Source organism: Asparagus officinalis, chromosome 5 (assembly GCF_001876935.1).
Source record: "Asparagus officinalis chromosome 5, Aspof.V1, whole genome shotgun sequence".
In the NCBI taxonomy this organism is placed as follows: Eukaryota; Viridiplantae; Streptophyta; class Magnoliopsida; order Asparagales; family Asparagaceae; genus Asparagus; species Asparagus officinalis.
In genome coordinates, this window is record NC_033798.1 from 82,537,225 (window position 1) to 82,547,896 (window position 10,672).

A 10,672-nucleotide genomic window follows, 5' to 3' on the forward strand; every position below is an offset into this window, starting at 1 on the left:
GTGCGCGGCGGAAGCTTCGAGGAGCGACACGAACAATCCAAGAGATAAATCACAACTAATAAGAAAATCACAACCACAGCAAGAACAAACGATTTACGTGGTTCGGCAAGTTGCCTACGTCCACGGGGCAAGGAGGGGGGAGTTCTTACTATTAGAAATCAAGAGAATACAAATAGAGTTACAAATCTCACTGATCAAACCCTAAAACAAAGCTCTAGATCTCTCACAAATCTCTCACAATTGGATGCAACAATCATCTCTCAAAGACTGCTCAAAATCGTCCTTGCTTGACCCTAATTAATCAGGTTTAGTGTTATATATCAACTCAGAAGCGAACCGGATCAAAATCCAAAGCCCAGCCCAAAAACAGACTGCGGTCGACTGCGACGGTCGACCGCGCAGGTCTCGTGGTCGACCGCACGAAGCTCGCGGTCGACCGAACATCCCCGACAGAGAACCAAATCCTACAGTCAAACTCGCGGTCGACCGTGACGGTTGACCGAACTGATTTCGCCTATAGGGTCCCTGCGGTCGACCGCCACGGTCGACCGCCTTCAGCTCCAAATCCCACTGGCCTTCGTGCACGTTCGCGGTCGACCACGGCGGTCGACCGTCAGTCTGTCTGGCTGATTCTTTTGCTGTTTTCCTGTACTTTCTCGACATTTCTTCAATTCTCCACCTCGGCGAATGTTTCTACCAAAACTGAGCAGACACCAAATCATCCAATAGTTCCGCAACAGGTCTGGGAACCAAACTAGAGCTGAAACGCGATCTCCCCCCAATCTGAATCAATAAAACCGGCTGCATCTGAAAGACTGCCTACGTATCCTTTTGCCCAAGGAATCAAGCTGAACGTAGTTCACCCAAATGGCCTCCAAAGGCCTCAACACTGAAGAATGTTCAAAAGCTTCAAACAATAACCAAATTTTACTCCTGAAACAACTTTGGTCAACATATTTGCAGGGTTGTCGTTCGTGTGGACCTTCTCCAATATGACGTCTCCATCATCCAAAACGTCACGAACAAAGTAGAATTTGACATCGATGTGTTTCGTATGCGCATGATAAATCTGGTTCTTCGTCAAATAGATAGCTGACATGCTATCACAATATACCCGAATGGTCTCCTGTGCAATCCCCAAGTCCTCTAATAATCCACGCAACCATAAAGTCTCCTTTACAGCTTCAGTTACTACCATATACTCTGCCTCTGTAGTAGAGAGAGCCACTGTGGACTGAAGTGTACATCGCCAACATACAGGTGCACCTGCCAATGTAAAAGCATAACCTGAAGTGGACCGGCGCTTGTCAAGATCTCCAGCATAATCTGAATCCACATATCCAATACAATCCTGCCCATTCTTCTCATCCTTCTGGAATACCAAACCAACATCCACGGTGCCTCGAACATACCGTAGAATCATCCTTCTGGAATACCAAACCAACATCCACGGTGCCTCGAACATACCGTAGAATCCACTTCACGGCCTCCTAATGATCCTTCTCGGGATCATGCATGTATCTCGATACCATTCTCACGGCCTGTGACAAATCTGGCTTCGTACACACCATTGTATACATCAAGCTACCTACTGCACTGGCATATGGGACTTTTGACATATAATCTCTGTCCTCAACTGAAACATTTGACATCAACGCTGAAAGCTTAAAGTGGGGAGCCAATGGTATGCTGACTGCTTTTGCATTGCCATCAATGTTGAATTTCTTCAACATCTTCTGCAAGTAGCTTTTCTGTGTAAGTTTCAAACTCCCTTTTACCCTGTCTCTCTCGATCTCCATACCCAATATCTTCTTTGCCTCTCCAAGATCCTTCATCTCAAACTCGGATGACAGCTCCTCTTTCAACTTTCAAATAGCCAAAGAATTCATGGAAGCAATAAGCATATCGTCAACATATAAAAGCAAATATATGTGCTCACTATCCTGTAGCTTGTGCATATAAACACATAGGTCATATGGGCTCCTCGTGTACCCTCGGCCAATCATAAAGCCGTCGAATCTCTTATACCACTGTCTTGGTGACTGTTTCAAACCATAAAGAGCCTTCTTCAGCTTACAAATCAAGTCTTCCTTTCCTGCAGCTTTGAATCCCAAGGGTTGTGTCATGTAAATCTCCTCATCTAAATCACCGTGTAGAAAGGCTATCTTTACATCCATCTGGACCAAATCCAAATCCAACTGTGCCACCAACGCCAATAAAATTTGTATCGACGAATGCTTCACAACGGGTGAAAATACCTCGTTGTAGTCAATGCCCTCAAGCTGTGCATATCCCTTGGCAATCAATCTGGCTTTGAATCGAATGTCCTCAATAGAAGATCTCTCCTTCTTCGCATATACCCACTTGCAACTTATAGCTCTCTTACCCTTAGGTAAATGTGCAAGTGTCCAAGTGACATTCTTCTGAAGAGACCGTATCTCCTCCTCCATAGCTTTCCTCCACCTGATTGAATAGGGGCTAGACTCTACCTCCCTGAATGTAGATGGAATCATATCATCAACGACCTCCACTGATAATGCATATATGACCATGACATCATTATACCTAGCTGGCCGACGAATTACTCTCCTCGGTCTATCTGCTACAATGGACCCTTGAACATGACACTGTTCCTGATTCCCATAATCCACTGTATCCTCTATCTGTCCGGCTGTCATCTTATCTCTTCCCAGTGTCACCTCTATAAGAGCCTCGATGGATACAATGCTCTCTAGAGTGGGTGGAGTCACATCATCCTCCACCTGCTGCGATATCTCTCCTGTCTGGTCTCCCTTCACCTGCTAAGGGGCTCGAGGCCTCATCATGTACGCCTCATCAAATGTGACATCTCTGCTAATAACTATCTTCTTATCCTGTGGATCCCATAACTTGAAGCCTTTGACTCCATATCTAAATCCCACAAAGACTGCTTTCCTCGCTCTCTGGTTTAATTTACCATCACTGACATGGTAATAAGCTGGACACCCAAATATCCGAAGCGACTCATAGTTACTAGCCACTGAACCAAACCAACGGTCCAAAGGAGTCTTCCCGTCTATCGCAGTGCACGGCAACCTATTCACGAGATGGCTCGCATAAACCAACGCCTCGGTCTAAAAGGATCTAGGCAATCCACTATGCGTCATCATACATCGCACCTTCTCCAGTAAGGTACGGTTCAATCTCTCTGCCACCCCGTTCTGTTGTGGTGTCTCTCGAACTGTGAAGTGTCTTCTAATGCCGTGATCCCGGCAAAACTGTAGAAACGGATCACTCTTGTACTCTCCACCGTTATCTAAATGTAGAGTATTCACCTTTCTACCTGTCTGCAGCTTCACTTTCTTCTTTCACTCCACAAAAATATTCAGGACCTGATGTTTATGCTTCATAGGGTATACCCAATTCCTCCTGGAATAGTCATCAATGAAAGTGACAAAGTAGTTGACCCCACCAAGAGATGTGTTCTTGGAAGGACCCTAAACATCTGTGTGAATGTAATCCAATGTACCTCGGGTGTTATGAACAGCGGTGCCAAACTTCACTCTAGTCTTCTTCCCAAGTACACAATGCTCACACAGCTCCATCTTGCAAGTCTTAGCACCTTTCAATAGCCCATGTTTAGCCAATAACTGTAGGGACTTATCTCCTGTGTGTCCAAGTCTCATGTGCCATAGAGTGGTAGTGTCCTCCTCTGTAGTGATAGAAGCTGCCAGACCCCCTGTAACTGTCTTGCCCTTCAAGTAGTATATGTTATTTTCCCTGACACCTCGCATCACCATCATAGAGCCCTTCGTGACCTTCACTGTATCATCTTCTAAGATCACTCGATATCCTGCTGCCTCCAAAGTCCCAAGAAAAATTATGTTTTTCGTCAACTGCGGCACGAACCTCACTTCCTTCAACTCCCTCACTACACCGTCATGCATCCTAATCCGGACTGAACCAATACCACCAATAGGACATACGTGGTCATTACCCATAAGCAAGACATCCCCTCTTTCCAGCTCCTCAAAGCTAGAGAACCACTCCCTCTTAGGGCAGATATGATATGTAGCTTCCGAATCCATCATCCACTCCGTGGAATCCGCATAGCAAACCGACGGTAATGCAGGGTATGAATAGCCTGAAAAATCTGAATCTGAATGCCCACCAATAGCTTTTGCAGCATTCACTTCTGAAGCTTGTGCAGCTTTCCCCTTATTCTTCCCAGCTTTTTCTTTCAACTTTGGACAGTCAATCTTCCAATGTCCTTCTTTTTTACAATACTGACATTGATTTCTACCAACACTCTTATAAGCACTCCTATATTCTTTGACTTTGAGCGGTTGAACTGGCGACTGTTTGGATCTCGGCCTCGAACTACTAATGCATCTCCCGATGCCTTCTCAGAGGGTTCATCATCACTCTTTCTCAACTCATAATTCACCAAAGCTGAGGTCACCTCCTTATAGCTAACTGTAGTTCTTCCATTGATCATAGTGAGAACGAACATACCATAATCATCCTCGGACAACGAACACAGAAGTAACATCGCCTTGTCTTCATCCTCAACTATGATGTCCACATTGGCCATATCTGAAAATAGCTTAGTGAAATTATTGACATGCTCCTTGATAGAAACTCCCCTCGTCATCTTGAACTGGTAAAATCTCTTCTTTAGGTGAAGCCGATTCTCAATGCTTTTCGTAAGATACTTCTCATTGGGTGTTTCCCACATCTTCTTCGCCGACGTCTCGTTCATAACATCATAAATAAGATCCGGTGTCAAGCATGACCTAGTAACACCACAAGCTCTACTATTTATCTTCCTTCAAACATTGTCCTCCATGTCAGTGGGTTTCTCTTTTAACTCAAGAGTCTCCTCCAAATTCTGTGCATCCAAGGCGTCCATCACCTGATACATCTACAATCCGAAATTGATCTTACCGTCGAATTTCGAAACATCAATCTTCGTGTTATTGATGCTCAGACTCTGTATCGCCTTCGTAAGAGACGAATCTGATGTGCTTGCTTCTCCCATGTTGTCGATCTAACTCTTCAGATAGGAATCTTCACTGAATCCTTCGAACAAGCCTGAAGCTCTGATACTAATTGTTGTGCGCGGCGGAAGCTTCGAGGAGCGACACGAACAATCCAAGAGATAAATCACAACTAATAAGCAAATCACAACCACAGCAAGAACAAACGATTTACGTGGTTCGGCAAGTTGCCTACGTCCACGGGGCAAGGAGGGGGGAGTTCTTACTATTAGAAATCAAGAGAATACAAATAGAGTTACAAATCTCACCGATCAAACCCTAAAACAAAGCTCTAGATCTCTCACAAATCTCCCACAATTGGATGCAACAATCCTCTCTCAAAGACTCCTCAAAATCGTCTTTGCTTGACCCTAATTAATCAGGTTTATGGTTATATATCAACTCAGAAGCGAACCGGGTCAAAATCCAAAGCTCAGCCCAAAAACAGACTACGGTCGACCGCGCAGGTCTCGCGGTCGACCGCACGAAGCTCGCGGTCGACCGAACATCCCCGACAGAGAACCAAATCCTACAGTCAAACTCCACTGGCCTTCGTGCACGTTCGCGATCGACCGCGGCGGTCGACCGCCAGTCTGCCTGGCTGATTCTTTTGCTGTTTTCCTGTACTTTCTCACCATTTCTTCACAAAATACATGAGACATTGGGCACTGAAAGATGCGTAGGCTACGGATTCAGAAACGGATTCAGAAACTTGCATCATAACTATTAGCACGTTATTGTTATAGTAAAATTAAAGCGAAATCCATTTGGTATCTTATTGATTGACAAGCACAAACTGCAGTGAGAATGAACATCTCTTCTTCATTTCCAGAAAGTTACGGGACTTCAAATATTTGAATTCAAATATTTCAAAAATACTAACACCCGCAAAATCTTCCATGTTCACCTACAAGCAATCTCCAAAGCACTTTAGAATATCGATAAATCTTGCTTTCCTCAATTTTCTTGTTTCTCAATGTTCAGATTTTACGAGACGGGGTTCAAAATAGGTGCTACCAGGCTTCGAGGAAGTTCAGGTGAAAACAAGATCACCAAGAATAGTTGGGAGGAGCTACTAAAATATAGGAGAACAAGTGAAATAAATAAAACTATGAATAAGCTCTAAGAAAGCTATGTTTCAAAGTAGAGAATATAAAGGCTTCTTCTAGATGACAGAATAGTAAATTTAAAACAGATGAAAACTAGGAAGAAAGACAACGATCCCAAAACTACAGAATGATTCATGGCTGATAGAGGCATCATCACTTGAGGAACTTGTCAAACCAATCGCTGGCTTCTTTCACCATTGATGCTGTCATCAGATGCCCAATTCCCGGCTCTGCTATGAACTGAAATGTTTTTGTCAATATGTTAGTATAACTTGATATGTTAGTATAATTTGACTGTTTTTATTTGAGAGGAAGACCATGAAATGCCAAGCAAGCATGTATATTGGCTGTGGTTTCTAAACCTTCTTCGTAACAAAAAGGGGGTGTTTATGAGAAAAATACATCGTAAAAAAAAAGGAATTGGACTAAAGGAGATAATTTACTTGTAGACTTGTTATTTGAGGGATTTTATCTTAAATTTAATGGTTATTTTTTTCCTTAAGGGTAAAACAAAAAATGTGTATTCCTTGGTCGAAAGTGGCTCAGCATACCTTAAACTTTTCTGGACAATTGGCCTCTTTATATGCCTCAACTGCTCTGGAGATCGGAGTGTCCAAACCAGCAAGCGGACAACGAGGGTCATCAGCACCTGTATTTCAATGCAGTTTAACATAACTTGAAGAAACAGAAGAAGACAAGTATAAATTTTACAGTCAACAAAAGAATCCCCAGTATATTAAGTAGAAATTTTCGTATTTATTTTTTCTCCTTCATGTGTTGGTTTTTAGAAGCTAGCTTCGGCACTTCGAAATAAAATAGAAAAATAAAATCTACCGAACCCTATTGCAAAAGATGCGTGATATACCATTTAGAATAAGATGCGGTCGTGGTGCAATTATAGGAACTGTATACGGTGAGTCAAACTGCGAGGCTAAACCTGGAGCAATTCTATCCCAGACCTGTGAAAACCAGTCAGAGCATAAGCTAATGCAAGTTGGAGTGAAATACGAGTGGATCAGAACTGAAAATAAAAGGTATGAAGCCTTCACTTTTTCCACCACCTCCTTATCAATTGCTGCCTTGCCCAAATCAATCCTTGCTTCTGAAAAGATTGAGCAAATACAAAAAGATTTACTCCAGGCAGAAAAGTTAAAAAAGCTCTGAATATGGAGTTTAAGAATGATACTTCTTACTAAAAGGAATGGCAAATTTTGTGTCAATAGAAGGATGTAAAAACATCGGTGGTTACAGTTGTGCTTGTGGATCAGAAAGCTCAAGAAGGACAGTCTCATTCAGTCCTTATAATAGCAGACATAAAATACTACTTAAATAGCAAAAAAAGACGCAATAGCAAGAAACCTAGATGCCAGACCATGACTACTGCTTGGAAAAACCAAGCAGTAGATTCCCACTAATAATCTATCACTAACAACCAATCTTGATCAGAATTGTTCATATTAAACTTGTTGGCATTTGATTTACTCATTCTCTTAGTCAAGTAAAACGGGTAAGGCCGTATTTTCTTAGAAGTTTATAGTCTTTGTTATAAAGTAACAAAACCCTATTTAGAGAACACAATTTAGAGGAATTTGGCACCTTTCCACCAGTCTTCTGAAACTTATGGCAAAAGCATGTTCATGCTCCTTTTCTAGGCACTGGTACATATATAAAGGGTTCACATCGGGTAAAAGTTTCCATAATTGATAATTACATCTTTTCTTTTCTTTTTTTCTTTTTCCTTTTTCCCTTTTCTTAACCAATAGTTGCATTACTTTGAACCAGGCCACATGACAATCCTTCATGAAGCTGCTCTATAGTTCGACCACTGCGAAAGGTTTGGACGATGTCGAACACTGTGGTGAAGATCAATAGAATAAGAGGTGTAAATGATGAAAAGTAATAAAAAAACTCAGAGTACAATGCTTAATTACTATTTCATGAGAACCTTTCAAGCCTAACATAACCGATAAATATAGATGTTACTTCGGAACAAACCGTCAAAGACAGGTTTTATACTGTCAACTCTAGCTTGCCACTTGTCATTATCCAAGGCCCATCCAAACCCCTACAGCACGCAGCGAATGTTAGCAATTGTCATCCTTTAACACTCATAGGCATTCAAATTTAATCAGCTCACTTGAACACCAATTATAGGGACCACCACGGCATAACGAGTATCAGCTGCAGCAGCAAACCATGCATGCATACCTACATCAAATAAATTCCCATATGAGCTCCAGAAATCAACTATTTATGGGACAAAGTTGAATCCGGTCAAATTTTTCTATCCAACCTCCAAGGGATTCACCGGTAATCCCAATTCTAGCAGGATCAATGTCCTCCCTCTGTGTTAGATAGTCTCCCAATTTTATCAAGTCCCAAACCTGCCACTACACCAGTTATTTCACCTGAAGACCAAGCTGAAACATGTCCAACCAGTTCAAAGTTCAAGATGGATCAAACCATTAAAGCAACTATTACCGTGTCAAATATGAAAGGCATTGTGTCACCATTTCTCCAAGATGAGACCAGAGCCTATTCATGAGAAGAATAAGTAAGCCAAACCAAAGTAACAGTAAACAGGGAATATCATGCGTAACTGAGAACTAGGATTCTTTGTGACTTGTTTTGAGGGGTGAGAGAGAAGGAACATTTGCTTACATCTAGGTAAGTGGTCTTGTTGCTAGCTCTTTCTCCATGGTAGCGAGAATCAATTGCCACAGCAATATATCCCCTTGAAGCATATGCCTGTATAAAGAAACTCCTTGAGCAAGAAACAATCCTTCTGCAAATAATTTCCTAGGTTACTATGAGAAATATGAGAAGCGGATAGAACTACTAAGTCTGTTTCACCTCAAGTAATGGATGTAACCATTCCTTGCACTTGTAAGAACTATGCAAAAATACAATAGCTGGCTGTCTCCGTGGAGCACTTTCCTTCATGCTTACGATCAAGACAGGCAAACGGCCTTGATTACCAGCCTGCAAAAATATTAAAAGCAATATCAAGAGACGATTCAAAGCTAAGATGCAGTGTAAAAAGCTGCAGTTATATGAATTACATTATTGATCATACAACTCTGTGTATGGACTACTTGATGCTTCAACATTATAGACATTATTGTACCAAGCAATTTTCACTATATATGATTCGGTATACTTGTTTCTGCTTCTGTATTTCATTTTCAATAAAATTACCTATGCAATTTTCCATTAGACACAGGAACTCTAAAATTAGTGTTGCGAAGAAAAATTAAATAGTTTCACCTCGGTAATCAAGTAGAGGTTTTCCTGGACCAATTTATCCTTGAAATCAGTAATGTCTTCCTTTGGACATGATTCCATCACCTGTAACAAATCAACCAATATTAAAATAAATATGTAAATAAAATCACAATCTTAAAACAATCTGTAGACACAAAACTAACCTCCCGAGAACCAGGGAGGATCTTTCCCTGGTAAAGCGGATCCTTCACCGGCTCCCCAGTCTCAACCCTAAGAGGAACTGAAACAATACAATCCAACAAAATCCAATCAAGATGAGCTAAAAAATTCGAACTTTCAATTGGAATCGTTGAAACTGGGCGTGAAATTAGACCTAGGAGATGCCGCCGGCGACTGAGGAGGGAATCCATGAACTCCGACCGCAGCTTCGACGCTTCATCTCCTTCTTTCTCCATTTCAATTTTGATGCTGCAGTTGGGTTCGGTGCTGATTCCAGTGGGGATTTTGTAGTTGTAGATAGAAACCGCCGGGGTGCGGAGCACGTGCGGTACCGGTCGGAAGCACGTGACGGAGGGAAAGTGAGAGGCAAGAATCGACGCCATAAACAAGAGTACTATACAGGTGGGATTGGCGCCATGAACACGGTGGACACGTCAGCTTTTGGTACGGTGGGCCTAAAAATAAAATAACTTAAGTTGGATAACTTGTTGGGTAAATCTCACAAACCCCCATGAACTTTTTGCTGATTTGCATATCATCTTTCTGAACTTTGAAAATTGAAGTGAACAGACGGAAGAGTTTTTTTTGAGTTTTGCTACAGGGACCCAAAATATGGGACCAATAGGGGAGACAAGTGAGGTGTCCCCCTCCTATTGGATAATGAGTTGGTTATCATTAATGATGGCCAACTCATTATCCAATAGGAGGGGGACACCTCACTTGTCCCCCTATTGATCCCATATTTTGGGTCCTTGAGGAATTTTTTTTTCCTTCTTTTTTTTATTTTTTCATGTATCGTTGTCTACGATATATACTAAAACAACTGCCACAAGATGTCTTGTGGCGCTGACAAGTAGCAACTACTGTTGTCATCGTTATTTTTCTTGAAAATAAATTGTGTCTTACTATAACTAAAGATGTTTTTCTACTTCTTTATATCATACTGGTATTTTTAGTAGACAAAGTTTCTTATATGATATTTATTTATTTATTTTTCCAATAGCATTAAGGTATAATAATAAATTTCTGCTTGTAACAAGGCATAAATGCTTGTTACTGGCGAGAATATGGAATGAAGGCATCCTGTGATAATCATCTGAC

The 10,672-nt window shown here is 41.6% G+C and overlaps 1 protein-coding gene across 1 annotated transcript; it reads right to left on the reverse strand.

The window, feature by feature from the left end:
• On the reverse strand, nucleotides 6,114–9,998 carry LOC109839915 (putative esterase YitV). The gene is made up of 13 exons (XM_020408376.1): nucleotides 9,726–9,998; nucleotides 9,556–9,632; nucleotides 9,395–9,475; nucleotides 8,981–9,109; nucleotides 8,789–8,875; nucleotides 8,609–8,662; nucleotides 8,421–8,511; nucleotides 8,265–8,335; nucleotides 8,123–8,192; nucleotides 7,177–7,229; nucleotides 6,993–7,086; nucleotides 6,679–6,776; nucleotides 6,114–6,367 (listed from the first exon to the last, which is right to left on the reverse strand). The coding sequence occupies exons 1-13, from the start codon at nucleotides 9,952–9,954 to the stop codon at nucleotides 6,281–6,283; spliced, it is 1,221 nt and encodes a 406-aa protein (XP_020263965.1). The 5' UTR covers nucleotides 9,955–9,998; the 3' UTR covers nucleotides 6,114–6,280.

Coding starts and splice junctions, on each gene's coding strand:
- LOC109839915 (XM_020408376.1), bottom strand. CDS start 9,954: ATGGCGTCGATTCTTGCCTCTCACTTTCCCTCCGTCACGTGCTTCCGA. Junction 8,663..8,788: donor ACAAGACCACTTACCTAGAT/GTAAGCAAATGT, acceptor TCTCATGAATAG/GCTCTGGTCTCATCTTGGAG. Junction 7,230..8,122: donor TATAAAACCTGTCTTTGACG/GTTTGTTCCGAA, acceptor CAATCTTTTCAG/AAGCAAGGATTGATTTGGGC.